The sequence below is a fragment of the Elephas maximus genome, chromosome 19 (assembly GCF_024166365.1).
Source record: "Elephas maximus indicus isolate mEleMax1 chromosome 19, mEleMax1 primary haplotype, whole genome shotgun sequence".
NCBI lineage: Eukaryota > Metazoa > Chordata > Mammalia > Proboscidea > Elephantidae > Elephas > Elephas maximus.
This window is the reverse complement of record NC_064837.1, coordinates 63,293,470-63,308,196: the sequence shown is the minus strand read 5'-3', so window position 1 is coordinate 63,308,196 and position 14,727 is coordinate 63,293,470. Positions and strand designations below refer to the sequence as shown.

Here is a 14,727-nt window from a genome sequence, read left to right as displayed (position 1 = left end):
AGAGCTGCCCCATAGGGCTTCCAAGGAGTGGCTGGTAGATTCAAACTGCTGACCTTTTGGTTAGCAGTTGAGCTCTGAAGCGCCGTGCCACCGAGACAGAAGAGGCAAAATTCCTATTGCCCCTAGGATTCCACAGAGGGACCTGTGGAGTTTTACAAGGGTAGCTCAAGCAGAGCCAGGAGGCTTGTTTTTCCTTGTAAACGAGATGAAACGAGGTGCTGGCTCCCTTGTTAAGCTGCATTGTGTGGATGTTGCAAAGAGATGGATGGGACAATAGCGATGTATGAGACAGATGAGAAGACAGGAGAGGAAGGATTTAGGTATTCATTTTTAACATGTATTTGGTTTGGGAAGAAATGATGAAATAAAATTTCCGAATCATCAGGTACTCTTTCTTATCCCTGATCATCATGATAACGGGAAGACAAGGTGTGTGTGTGTTGGTGTGTGTGTGAGAGAGAGCGAGAGAAAGATACAGTCAGGCATAACTTTCCTGAGATTCCTTCATGAAAGAAAACCAGTTGCTGTTCAGTAGATTCCGAATCATGGCGACCCCATGTGTTTCGGAGAAGAACTGCACTCCGTAGGGGTTTTAGTGCCCATGGTTTTTCGGAAGTAGATCACCAGGCCTCTCTACCGAGGTGCCTCTGGGGTGGATTTGAACCGTCAACCTTTCGGTTAATAGCCAAGTTCTTAACTCTTTGCACCACTCAGAGTCCTCATGAAAAAAACTTACCCCCCAAACCCAGCTCTAGTATTTTCTTACAAGTGGAAGCATTTCAGTGATTGGATCATAAGCCTTCTTCTCTGCCACGTTAAAGCCATATTCTTTAAATGAAAGCTTAACTGTTTGTTTGGAGTTACTTCTGCCTGACTTTCAAAAATGCCTGCTGCTCTTGGCCCATCCTGTTGATTCTACCTACACTCTTTCCCTGAGCTTTGTGGGATTTGGATGTGGTGGAGGTGGCTGTGTTGGTTGCGTGGCCAGCCCTTCCCTCCCCATTCCCTTGGAAAGCCTGCGCATTTTTAAGTGGCAGCAGGGTTAAGGGGTTCTGGCTGACACCGAAGAAGAAAAGCTTGTTGAAGAGGAAAATTATTAAGAGACATCTCACTTTAATTTTAAGGTTTTTCTTAACGACGAAACCAAATATTAACCATTGACCCAAACTGCAAAAGCCTGCCAGAGACTGCTCTATAAAAAAAAAAAAAAATGCTCTATAGCAATGTAAATATGCCTTTTCCTGCTAGCAGAGGAGGCAAGTCAAACCATTACTTCCTAATTAAAATCTCAAAAAGCTTCAAGACTGTAGGTGGGTGGAGGGCCAAATTATTAGCAACCCAGGCCAGAAGCAACCTGTTATCAGTGGATCTCAGTAAAGAGGGAAGGCAGCCCTCAGTCAGTCAGGTTAATATTATTAGTCAATGGCTGAGCTTTTATATTACCTCCTCCACTTCCCTTTTTTAAGCCCTGTTGTACCTAACTTGGAAACCCTGGTGGCATAGTGGTTAAGAGTTTGGCTGCTAACCAAAAGGTCGGCAGTTCGAATCCACCAGGTGCTCCTTGAAACTCTATGGGACGGTCCTACTCCATCATATAGGGTCACTATGAGTTGGAAATGACTCAGTGGCACTGAGTTTGTTTGTTTTTTTTTTTGGCATCTAGCTTCTTTGAGCCGTTTGCTTTTCCTTCAATCAAAATGGCCTCCCCATATGCATATAGAATAACTGTAAAGCATAGATCTTATGTTTAAATTTCAGTGAGTTTTGATTATTTTTTTTAACAGCTTGTGTTCCCATTATGGATTTATTTGTTCCTAACTGGAGCGCTCACTGAGAGGAGCTTCGGAAGACAGGCCTGGTGATCTGCTTCTCAAAGGTCACAGCCTTGAAAACCCTGTGGAGCACAGTTCTGTTCCGACACACGTGGGTCATCATATCACTGGGTGGAAACCCCAGACTCTGCTCAGCGTGATTCATAATATTGGCCAATAAATGAGAGACCGAGGAGGAGAAGTAGGAAAGGCACCTTTATTTCATTATGCAACGAAAGGAGTCAGTTGGAGCTGCTGCCACAAGACTGCTCCATGAGGGCGAGGGAAAAAGTTACTTTAAGGGGGTTTACAAGTAGGAAGTTCATACAAGTTACATCAACAATATTCTTAATCACACTATGCAGGCACAATGGGGTTTACAGATAACTTTCAAGCAAAGGAAATAAGATTTTTAATGCAAAATTGTGGAGGAGGAAGCCAAGCAAAGAAAACAGGGTTCTGATGCAAAGCTGCCTGAGGCTGTGCCTTAGTCATGAATCACAGTTGATTCAAGGGCAACTAACTACAACAACAACTGGAACGTAGGGGTCCCCGGGTGGTATAAACAGTTAAAGGTTGGAGGTTTGAGTCCTTTCAGGGTGCCTTGGGAGAAAGGCCTGGCAATCTACTTCTGAAAAATCAGCCATTGAAAAACCCATGGGGCACAGTTCTACCCTGAAACACATGGAATCGCCATGAGTTGGAGTGGGCTCGACGGCAACAGATTTTTTTTTTTTTAATAATTTTTATTGTGCTTTAAGTGAAAGTTTACAAATCAAGTCAGTCTGTCACATATAAGCTTATATACACCTTACTCCATACCCCCACTTACTCTCCCCCTAATGAGTCAGCCTGCTCCCTCCTTCCAGTCTCTCCTTTCGTGACAATTTTGCCAGTTTCTAACCCCCTCTACCCTCCTATCTCCCCTCCAGACAGGAGATGCCAACACAGTCTCAAGTGTCCACCTGATACAGGTAGCTCACTCTTCATCAGCATTTCTCTCCAACCCATTGTCCAGTCCAATCCATGTCTGATGAGTTGTCTTCGGGAATGGTTCCTATCCTGGGCCAACAGAAGGTTTGGGGACCATGACTGCTGGGATTCCTCTAGTCTCAGTCAGACCATTAAGTCTGGTCTTTTTGTGAGAATTTGGGGTCTGCATTCCACTGATCTCCTGCTCCCTCAGGGGTTCTCTGTTTTGCTCCCTGTCAGGGCAGTCATCGGTTGTGGCCAGGCACCATCTAGTTCTTCTGGTCTCAGGATGATGTAGTCTCTGGTTCATGTGGCCCTTTCTGTCTCTGGGGCTCATAATTATCGCGTGACCTTAGTGTTCTTCATTCTCCTTTGCTCCAGGTGGGTTGAGACCAATTGATGCATCTTAGATGGCCACTTGTTAGCATTTAAGACCCCAGATGCCACATTTCAAAGTGGGATGCAGAATGTTTTCATAATAGAATTATTTGATGGCAACAGATTTTTGTGACTGAAATGCAAGTGCCGTGAGGGCTGGGACTTTGTCCTGTTCTCTGTGTATCCACAACACCAGCAGTCAATAAATCTGTGGTAAACGAAGGTGAGGGAGCTCTGGTGATGCAGTCTGTGTCTATAAAAGATTATAGCCAAGAAGGTCCTGTGGGGCAGTTCTGCGCTGTCACATGGGGTCACTATGAGTTGGAACCGACTTGATGGCACCCAACGACAACAAATGAAGGTGGAGATCAAAGTCATGAGTTTGTCCTAGTTAATGTGAATTAGTTGACTTCATCAGTTAGAAAGCAGAAGGGTGACACAGCTGCCTTAAGGCTGTCTGGACATGACTCCTAATAGTAGGTGTGTGTGATGCTCACTCTCCTTCCTTTGAGATGCTTTTGTTTGGATCTTCTCCTCTTTGATCTCATGAGAGACGTGAACATGGTGAATTCCCGAAAACATTGACCTTGGTTCCTATACTGAGGTTGCCATCCAAGTGAACCTGCCCTGTCGCTTTCTTTTGATATTTCAGGAACTAAGTCCATTGGTCCATTCACCGTGCAGCGATGGTGAAGGCAGTGTACACACCCCATCTTCTCCGATCTTCCTCCAATTTCATTTTTGTCATCCCTAAAGTACTGCAAAGGAGCCCTGGTGGTACAGTGATTAAGTACTCGGCTGCTAATCCAATGGCCGCTCCATGGGAGAAAGATGTGGCCGTTGAGTCCACTCTAACTTATGGCAATCCCATGTGTTTAAGAGTAGAACTGTGCCCCGTGGGGTTTTCAGTGGCTGCTTTTTCAGAAGTAGATTGCCAGACCTTTCTTCCAAGGCACTTGGGAGGATTCGAGAAAGATTACAGCCTTGGAAACCCTATGGGGCAGTTCTACTTTGTCCTGTAGCATTGCTGTGCATCAGAATTGACTCGACAGCAGTGGGATTTGGCTTTGATTTGGAAAGCACTACAACCAGAAAGCTTGTTGTCTTCCTAATGACCCCGCCTGGCCTGACACCTGGGTCTGGCCCGGGACTAGCTTAGCCCTGGTGCTCTTAGTAAAGGCTGGCCAAGTTGCCTTTGGGACCTCTGAGCCAGAGTGGCCCAGGGCATGAAGGTAGTAGAGGTGTTATAGTGATGCTACTGTTTCTTGTTTCAGGGCGCAGCAGAAGACCCTCAGACAGCCTTGGCACTGAACCTGGACCCTCAGCTGATGAAGAAGAAGTCCGATCCCGAGGGTCCTGCACTGCTCTTCCCCGAGAGTGAACTTTCCATCCGGATAGGTAGAGCTGGGCTTCTTTCAGGCAAGCTCTCTGCTGCAGACCCTCAGCTGAGCTAGACAGTCTAGGCTTGGCCCTGGTTGTAGGAGTTTAGAAGAGGGAAGTTACAGGCATTCCGTCCTGTCTTTCCAAATGCTGTAGCTACCACAGCACAGGGCTAAGCTGGTGTGTGGCCGCCTACCTTCACTTCTTGTTTGTTCTGCAAACCACCTGCTTAGTGTGCAGGAGGTAAAGGGACCTTTGGAGCGTTGTTTACCATGGCTTACATGTTACCTTCTGTTTGCTTTTTCTTGGAGCACCGTGAAGGACTGTCTTTGGTGACCAGGATGGGGCACCATACTCCAGTGGGCCAGGGTCACTCTGATGAGCAGTGGGCTGATTTGGGTCACAGAGCATGGGCATTTTTGCCTCAGCCCTTCCCTCCTAATGCACCCTGAATGAGCCTTCTCATTTTCATGACTTTGATCTTTTTGATTCATCTGGGACACTGGCTATTTCTCCCACTGATCCAGTTTTGAGCCAGAAAAGTTGAAACCACTGACAGCAAATTCATGCCTTTTCTCTTAAATTAGAGGGACGTGTCCCTTGAGAACAATCAGATAGCAGCTTCCAAGTCCCTGGGGGTGCTGGGGGTGGAGTGCGCAGACTGGACTGTTCCCCACCAAGAAGAAGTTGAAGATGTGTTGGACTGCATTGTTTCCCCACCTCAGGGGGGTAGGACTCCTCCTGTCCTTGCGCAGTCCCTGTGTATTCATATGGCATTTGGCTAACTTTAAGGCCACTTAGCGTGAGGAGGGCTGGATGCCGCCTTTTCCTTTGAATTTATTTAAGAATCCTCACATTTGACCCGCAAGCCCCTGGGGCCTGTGATGTGTTCACGCCTCATTCTCCCCAAGTCTTTGGTGGACCATGGTCTTGGTAACTAAAACCAGGCAAACAATTTTGACAATGGCATAGAGTTCTTTCTGTTTCCTTTTCTCTCTTGAGTGAATGGAGGAGAAACAAATTGGCGGCTGGTCACCATGTTCACATTAGTGACTTAAGGGAGGTTAGTCCTTTGACATGTCCATGCTGGCATCTTATTTTGATGTTTTCACCATACCTGCTCTGAGCCGATCTCCAGACCTTGGGGCAGTAAATGTAAAAAAGTTACTGCTGTGCCACACCAGTTCTCAATTACCTGTGTTCAGGTTATGTCCTGCACGAATTATTCATGGGGAACTCCAGTATCTTCTCCACTTGGGTTAATTCTTTCTGCCTTTCACAAGTTCCTATGTGGAAAATAATCAGGAAATAAAAAATTCATCCAACACAAGCTCAAGTAATAGAGGGTCGGAAGGGCAAATCTGCCCCGTGTATAATCCCAGTTGCCATTCATACTCTAATTAAAATGGCTTAGGTGTTATCTTCTGCTTTCTTTTTGTAGGAGCACAGTCCAGGACTGCTTGTAGTGAGTGACCAGGGAAGGGCACTGTACTTCAGGAAAGCTTGCTGTTTTCCTTGCGGGGCCTGTGAACGCGGGGCCAGAGGCCTTTCTGTCAATTGCCACCATCAGTATTGTGCTACCAGTACTGGTTGCCTTCAAGTTGACTGACTGATGGTGACCCCATGTGTGTCAGGTAGAATGGTGGTCCGTTGAGTTTTCAGTAGCTGATTGTTTGTAAGTGGATCACCGGGCCTTTCTTTCAAGGTACCTCTGGGTAGACTTGAACCTCCAGCCTTTTGATTAGCAGCCAAGTGTACTAACAATTTGTACCACCCAGAGACTCCCCCAGTACTGTGCTAGGGCTCTGGTATGCTCCTTCAAAGACTTTATAGTCCTGATTCTGAGCCTTCTCTTTGAAAAAGTTGGCCAGATTTTATTCTATCCTGTTTTTATGCTCAAGGCCACAGGGAGAATGTTCAGTGCCTGTCAGCCAAAAAAAGTTAAAAAGTGATGATCCCTTGGGTCAACCTTTTCCCACGGGGCCATGGGAAGGGTGGGCCCAGTAAGGGTTGGCTTTGTAGGAGAACCTTCTGGAATTACTGGATCTTCTTGGCCAGCCCAGGGTTAAGTGGTAAGCAGGGGCTGTGTGGGAGGAAGACACAACCCTGTCACTGGCTTAAGAACACCTAGGCACAGCCTGTTACCAGGTTACCAAGCAACCCTCCTAAGCCGTTGCTAACTGTTCAGATACAAAGGCAGACTCAGCCTTTGGGGAGTGTGAAGATGGTTTGCCAAGACTGAGAGAGCCCTACCATCTCTTGAAAGTTCACTGTTCTTCTCACCTGGATGCACCTGTGGGTGTCAGGCAGTGGAGGACTTGAAAACTGATGATGGCTATTTGAATACTGGCCTCCTGCAGATCAAGCCTGAACATGCATTATTTGTACCATCTGGGTTTGCCCTTAAGCTTGCTATAAATGGAGCAAGGAGATTGGCTTAATGGATATTTAGTGAATAACACCAGCCTTAAAAAAATAATATTGGTGCTGCTGTTATAATGTCCCATAATTGGTTCGGCAAGAGGAAGAGTCACACTGTGGGAGAGAAAGTTCATCTGCTCTGAACAGCAGCAGCAGCGCGAGCTGGGAAAAGCATTTATGAGATTCTTTCCTATTTATGGTCTTGGTATCAGATGCTTTGCACTCTCAAGGCTGAGGGTATTTTGTGACTTAGCTGGGCCAGAAGTTCTTTGAAAACTGTCAGTCTCTCTCCCTAATTTTCTGTCCATCTGACCGTCCACCCACCCACCCACCCTCCCACCCATCCATCTGTCCAACTACTTATTTATCTATCTCCAACTAGTTTGCTTTTAATCAAAATGTGAGAACATGGATTAACAGTAAGTAATTTTTCTTCCAAGTTCAAACCCGTTATGGTCAGTTCCCCATTGTAGACACATTGTTTTTAGTTTCTAGTTTATCCTTTAGAAATTTTATACTTACACAGTCACGCTTGGCCCATTGTTCTGTGCCTTGCGTTTGTCACTCAACAATACTTTGGGTATTTGTTTTGTAGGGTACCTGCAGGCCTATCCCGTTCTTGTTATTGGCCATGATGTGACCTCACTGGCCCCCCTTGGTGGCCCCTGAGGTTTTTTTCAATCTTTGCTGTTATGAACAGTGTGGCAGAGAGCATGTTTGTACATATATCTCTATGGACAAATAAATTAGGGAGTAAATTCTAGAAATTAGGCCAGGGGTTCTTTATACCTGAGGTCCATGAATGGGCACCAAAAGGCTCATGAACCTCATAAAATCTTATGCAAAATGTTATGTAAACATGTAATTTTTGGAAGGCTAAGGTCTACAACTATTATCACACTCCGGATGGCTCTATAACCCTGGTGTTAATCTGGATCTTGGGCTTCTCTGTCTCAACCTCTCTATTCAGCTGCCCAGTTGGACTTTGGTCCTATTTTTATTTTCTCACTAGCATCCTTTTTAGACTATGGAGAAGGCAGTAAAAAGTGAATCAACTGATTCTTTTACTTATTGTTAACTGCCCTTATTCAGTATTTGGTTTGCTCTGGAGAAGGAAGCTGAAACTCTTCAAGAGTGAACTGTGGTTTTGATTATTGGTGAGTTCCATTAATCTGTACACATGTACACTGTGAGCTGGAATCGACTCGATGGCAACTGTTTGGTTTGCTTTTTAGCATGGCAGATGGAGAATTGTCTATACTTACGTGCATCTATGGAAGGAACAGGAGTATCATTTTCAGTAGAGAAAGAGGTGGATCTAGGTTAGGAGATTACATAGTTGTGAGGTGGCACCCCTGTATTTTCTGTAAACCATTTCAAAGATTGTTGCGGGGGGGAAATGAATGGGTACTTAAAGCCAGGAAAGCATAAACTGTAAGAAAATCTGGCTAGAAATGGATCTTTCTTTAATGTCCTACTTTTTTATTATAGGAAAATTCACTTGGCAATAATAATTCAACCTAGAAAGTATGGCGGATTTGACACCCTTGTTGAAGTCATGTATTGTAACATGAAACTGATACAGACCTGGCATTAAGGGTGTTATAGGTTGGGATAAACTACAATCACTGCCTACTAGCAACATGGAGCTTTTGTTTTGGGGGATTTTTATTTTGGTTGTTTTTGTTTTAACTCCAAAATCTTAAATTCCTTACTGGCTCTGCTTCTGATTTGCTGTGTGGCATTCTTCTGTGGAAGTAGAACTGTTCTTGGGAGAGAATACTTGCCTTTTCTGACTCAAGATTCCCAAGTGCCCAGCCCGTAGGTCAGCACCCACAGGGCTTGTCCCACTCAGAACCAGGATGCCGTTCAGATGCTCCTTGATACCTGTCACCCACCTCAAGGCATCCTCTGTTCATCTCTAGGCATCCTCTGTTCATCTCTAGGCATCTTTTAATCTTGTGCTTGGAGTAGTCCCTTCCTCCAATTTTCCCTGTTAAGCATCTTCCCTTAGGTGTCACTGGGAAAAGTTTTGCTAAAGTGATGGACCTGGAGGTCTTGTCAATGGACTTAGTGTTTTACTACTGTTCAGGTGTTTGCATTTTAACTGGGGACACTTCCTCTGGCTGAACCAGGAAACCAATAGATGAGATTTTCATGGTGGTGCCTTTGGGGTTATATTTTTAGGTATATGTGTGAAAGTGGAGAACAGCCAGGCTGTGTAGGGTGAAATCTCACCTGGGAAGATAGCTGCCAGGTGTCCAGGCTGTGTAGGGTGAAATCTCACCTGGGAAGATAGCTGCCAGGTGTAGTACAACTCCCAACTCTTAGATTTCCTTGGCACTGAAGTTCCTTGACATAGCCTAAAGCCAGAGAGTCCCTGGGTGGTACAAAGGGTTAGCACACTCAGCTGCTAACCAAAAGGTTGGAGGCTTGAATCTACCCAGAGTTGCCTCGGAAGGAAGGTCTGGTGATCTACTTCTGAAAAATCCACCATTGAAAGCCGTAAAGGGTACAGTTCTACCCTGACACACGTGGGGTCACCATGAGCCAGAATTGACTGAACAGAAACTGCCATAAGGACTTCAACGCTCCTATGACAATCGCTTTTTCTTTTTCCGTATTTTCTAACTTTCCACGTCTTCCCTGAAGTAGATATTCCTTTTGTCACCAATATTTCCAGTCAAATCTAGTGAACTGAAATTTGACCAAGAGTCAGATGTAGTACCTACAGGGGTCTTCAGGAGAAATTCTGAGTGTTTTCCTCATGACTAGTTCTCCAAGATAGTGTGCGTTTAGGGAAGTCTCTGGAACGTTACTAGTAATTCTGCCATTCAATCGGTAAGACCTCTAAAGAGGGAAGAATAATTTCACTGTTATTCGTATAGATTTAATGTCTTGGCATGTAGTTTTAGCCATTAGACTTCTAAGGTGAACTGGCTGGTTAGGGGACACTGTAATGTCTTCTTCTGGCCTAACAGAAAGATGTAGTCTAGGGTCCGAGAAAGGCAGGCCCTTGCTTTGTTGCCCCCTTTCTGGGCTGGGGCCTGTGACCTTGGCTTCTTCATTAAGAGCTGGGTATGAACCCAACACGTCGGCAAATAACAACAGCACCAAGGCGATTAACAGGCGGCGCACAAAAATATTTCGCAGAAAGATGAAGAGCAAAGGACTCAATAATGATAATTGCCAGGAACTCTTTAGTTATCACGGATACTAAATAAAAGAAGGAAATAATACAGAAATACCCTCTCACACAGGGCTCTGCGTAGGCAGCCTGAGCAACTATAGTCATTGGTGTGTCTTAACTCGGGGCTATCATTAGGCCAGTACTTTTTGTAGATTCTTTTGCTTCTGAAGAATGTCATATTTGGACTAATATTTAGCCTTGAAACAGCATGTTTCCTACTTAGTTGCCTTTTTTATTTTTCTTAACAGTCCTGATTTTCTAAGCTAGGGAGTCCTTCTGAAATGGATTTTCATGTGCCTGGGCATAGAGGCAATTTGGCACCAAACAATATCTTCCCTTGATGGCAGTGTAAATAAATACCAGGTAGCAGGAATGCTTGGTTCTGTATTTCTAACCTTCTGGCTCTCTCTCTCTGTATTTTGTCTCCTTTTTTTTTATCTGTTAAGTCTTGTATTTTGGATGGGCTGGGGAAGCTAAATAAAAGGGGATGGAAAAGAGTTGAAATTGCAAAATTACTCAGAGAGAGTAACCAGAAAGAAAGACAAATGATTTTCAAGACTGCTGACAGGTGGACAGTCTATGCTAATGAAGTTAAAGGGGTGGGGCAATACCATCCATTCCACCATCACCTGAAACGATTGACTCAGGTAATTTTCTGGGAGTTTAATATGGAAGGATGGTTGCGTACCTGGTCTGCTCTCTTCATCTGAATGTGTAGAAGCGGCCTCCTGACTGTATTAGTTTCCTATTGCTGCTGTAACAAAGTTCCACAAACTGGATGGCTTAAGCCAACTGAAATTTATCTTCTCACAGCCCTGGAGGCTAAAAGTCCAAAACCAAGGTGTTGGCAGGGCCATGCTCCCTCCAAAGGCTCTAAAGAAGGAGCCTTCCTTGTCTCTTTCATCTTCTGGTGGTTGCTGGCAAACCTTGGCGTTCCTTGACTTGTAGCTGTATCATTCCAGACTCTGCCCTTGTTGTCACATGGCCATCTTCCCTGCGCGAGTTTCTGTGTCTGAATCTCCTTCTTCTTTCTCTTATAAAGACAGCAGTCGTTGGATTTAGGCCTCATTCATGGCACAGTGGATAAGAGCTTGGCTGCTAAGCAAAAAAGGTCAGCAGTTTGAATCCACCAGCCGCTCCTTGGAAACTCTATGGGGCAGTTCTACTCTGTCCTATAGGGTCACTGAGTTGGAATTGACTTGGCAGCAATCGTTTTTTTTTTTTTTTTACCTCATCTTGACTAATTACATCTGCAAAGGTTCTGTTTCTAAATAAGGTCATGTTCTGAGGCTCGGGGTGGGGTGGACATGAATTCTGGGGGGCACTTCAGTCCAGTGCACTGACCAACCCCACACTCTGATCACTCCATGGCCAAGCTTAAAGAACTTGGCAGTCTGGAGGAGCTTTCTTGTTTTGCACAAGTAAGAGAGATGAGAGGAAATGAGAGAAAACAAGAGAAGGCTAATCCTGGCAGTAATAAAAACCCATTTAATTCATCTGGAGCCTTGCGAGCAGCTGTCGGGGCACTTTGTTTGAAAAATTCATTAAGTGTCTACTGAAGAGTTAGGGATACTGTCTCCTTATGCAAAATTTAACATTTGCTGGGTTAGCAGGTTCTATCATATTTATAAGAGTTCTGACACATTCATTTCGGCTCATAAGCCTATTAAACTGGGAAATGTATTTTTAATGTGCTTTTGGGAAACAGAACAGGCTAGTGGCTTGGGCAGCGCCAGCCCCTGTTAGGATTTTCCTGCCAGGCTTTTATTACCCAGAGATTTAGGGGCTGCAGCCAAAGCAGGCTTCCTGGGCTCTTCTCATATTATTTTGTTTTTCTTCATATGTCTTTTTTTTTTTTTTTTTTTTTTGCAGAAATTCCTTAAATTGGGGAAGCACAGAGTGGCACTTTGGTTTCACATATTTAGGGCTTTTAGGGGTCCTTTCCATGTACTCACTTCCATCTCAATTTTTTTTTTCTTTCTGCCTGTTATGTTACTGACAGTGCCTAAGATGAAATGGAAGCTGGTTTTGAGCCCACGAAGCTGGGAGAAAATGGGTGCCTCTTACTGACATAGGCAGCTTTGAGTCCTTGGTTGGCATAAATGGTTAAGCACTTGGCTACTAACAAAAAGGTTGGTGGTTTGGATCCACCCAGAAGTGTCTTGGAAGAAAGCCCTGGCAGCCTACTTCCATTGAAAACCCTGTGGAGCACAGTTCTACTCTAACACACATGGGGTCACCATGAGTTGGAACTGACTTGACAGCGACTGATACTGGTACTAGTACTGAAGAAGGCATGGGTCAGTGGGGAAGATGAGGAATAGGGGTTTGAACCTGTGTTATCAACAGCGTCTCAGGTGGTGTCAGTGAAATCGTGCCTTAAGGAAAAGGAGTCAGTGATTCGCTGCCGTTGGCCTGGGACTCCGAGCTGATGAGACCACAGGGCTTTCTGTGTCATGATGCGTCTCCTGTTTAACCTTCTGTGTCCTCTTACTGGGTGTATTCTTGTGTTTTGTTCCACTTTTCTTTTGCCTAGTGCATTTACCCCCTGGGAACAGAGAAAGACAATAATAGCTCTAAGTATCTTACAGCTAAATCAGGTGTCTCACTGAATCATGGTTTCCAGGGTGGCGGCACTCTGGGGGTGGAGATGCTAAAGGACTTACAGTGGCTCCCAGTTGGTTATCAGAAACAGAACTCACTCTCAGGACTCTGGCTGCTTGATTACCCCAAACACCAGCCGGTGGAGGAGGCAGAGGTGTTCCTTAATGCGGGAGGGAAGCGTGGCAGCAGAGTGAAGTGCCAAAATCGCCTCTTACAGTACTGGGCTAGGGTGAGCCCAAAATTTCTGCTCTCTCCCTGAACAGACCAGGCCTGCCCGCCGAGTTCATAGCACCCTTCCTCAGCTGACACGGTAAGGTTGGCTCAAGTCAATTTTAGTAAATAGGGATTGTGTTCTTTCTAGTAGGAAAAGGTGTCTTAGACACAAAAACAATTAGGAGAAGCACATCCTTAAAGAGATTCAAATCTTCTTGGGGAACAAATATGGCAAAGACTTCAGTAGCATGTTCAGTGCAGACATCCTTGCTTTATTCCTGATCTTACGGGGAAAACACTCAGCCTTTCACCATGAAGTATGATGTTATCTGTAGGTTTTTGGTAAATGAAAGGCATGCCTGTTTGAAGAGCCACCAGTTTCCTGAAAGATGTTGCAGAAATGGAATAGAGTTGGAGTGGGGCAGAGCTAGGTTCTAGGGTCAGACTTAACAGGGTTTGAATTCTGACTCAGCCCCTTAGGAACTGCTTGACGTTGGACAAGCGTCTTAGTTTTCTTATGCTGCTTTATCAGAAATACCACAAGTGGATGGCTTTAACAAACAAATTAATTTTCTCACTGTTTAGGAGGCTAGAAGTCTGAATTCAGAGTCCCAGCCCTAGGGGAAGGCTCTCTTTCTGTTGGCTCTGGAGGAAGGTTCTTATCTCTTCAGCTTCTGCTTCCTGGTCCCTTGGAGATCTCCATCTGGCTTGATGTCAGTCTTCTCCCATCTCTGCTCTGCTTGCTTGTTGAATCTCTTTATATCTCAAAAGAGATTGATTTAAGATGCACCTTGCACATATCCTGTCTTGTTAACATAACAAAGACAGCCCATTCCCAAATGGGATTATAACCACAGACATAGAGGTAAGGGTTATAACACATGTTTTTGAGGGACACAGTTCAATCCATAATGAACAACAATATTTTTAACCTTCCCAAACCCTCAGTTTCTACATATAAAATGAAGGTAGTAATGCCTACCGCATGGAATTGATGTGAAAATAAGCTGAGTTAATAGGTGTAAAACATGTAGCCTACCTAAGTCTAGGGCATCATATGTCTTCAGTAAGTGTTGTTGGGTGCTGTCGAGTTGATTCTGACTCATAGTAACCCAATGTAACAGAGTAGAACTGTCCCATAAGGCTTTCTTGGTCACAGTCTTTACGGAAGCAGACTGTCAGGTCTTTCTCCTGCAGAGCCACTGGGTGGGCTTGAACTGCCAACCTTTTGGTAGCAGCTGAGCACTTAACCATTCCACCACCAGGGTTATTTCTGTTTGAACAAATGTAAAAGTGGCCAAAGAGCTCAGGGGTCTGGATGTGGAATTTTGGGCCCAGACTACAGAGATTTTGTTGTCCTCCATGTTTAAAAGTATGGAGAGTTTTCGGGTTAGGATGTAGGTTCTCTGGCCATTGAGCCCAGCCAAGGTCTGCAACGCTGTCCAGGTACTCAGACCTGTGTACGGCACTTAACGTTTGGACCAGCTCAGGGGTGGAATGTCCATACGGGGAAAGAACACATTGTTCCTCAGAGGAAAAATAAACCCCTGAAGAAATTGAAGAAGCACACCTATGTGGTTAAGGTATATTTTTATACCATAACATAGATGTGAAAAATAATAGTGAACTGGGGGGAGGAGAGAGCAGGGGACGAGGGCCGGGTAGGTGATGGTAACATGGACTCCTGAGTCCCTAGCATCAAAGTGGACTTAGTTGCCCATCGTCCTGTTTCCTCTGCTCAGGAACAAGGACTTAGAT

The 14,727-nt window shown here is 44.9% G+C and overlaps 1 protein-coding gene across 2 annotated transcripts in view; it reads left to right on the top strand.

Annotated features, from left to right (window-relative positions):
• The window catches only part of SLC39A11 (solute carrier family 39 member 11), a 444,014-nt gene that overhangs the window by 136,577 nt on the left and 292,710 nt on the right, over positions 1–14,727 (top strand). Inside the window, exon 5 of one of the 2 annotated variants that reach the window (XM_049861321.1) lies at positions 4,436–4,559. In XM_049861321.1, the coding sequence (XP_049717278.1) occupies positions 4,436–4,559 (124 nt within the window). Of the gene's footprint in view, positions 1–4,435; positions 4,581–14,727 lie in introns of both variants that reach the window. The other variant, XM_049861320.1, reaches the window with a different exon arrangement.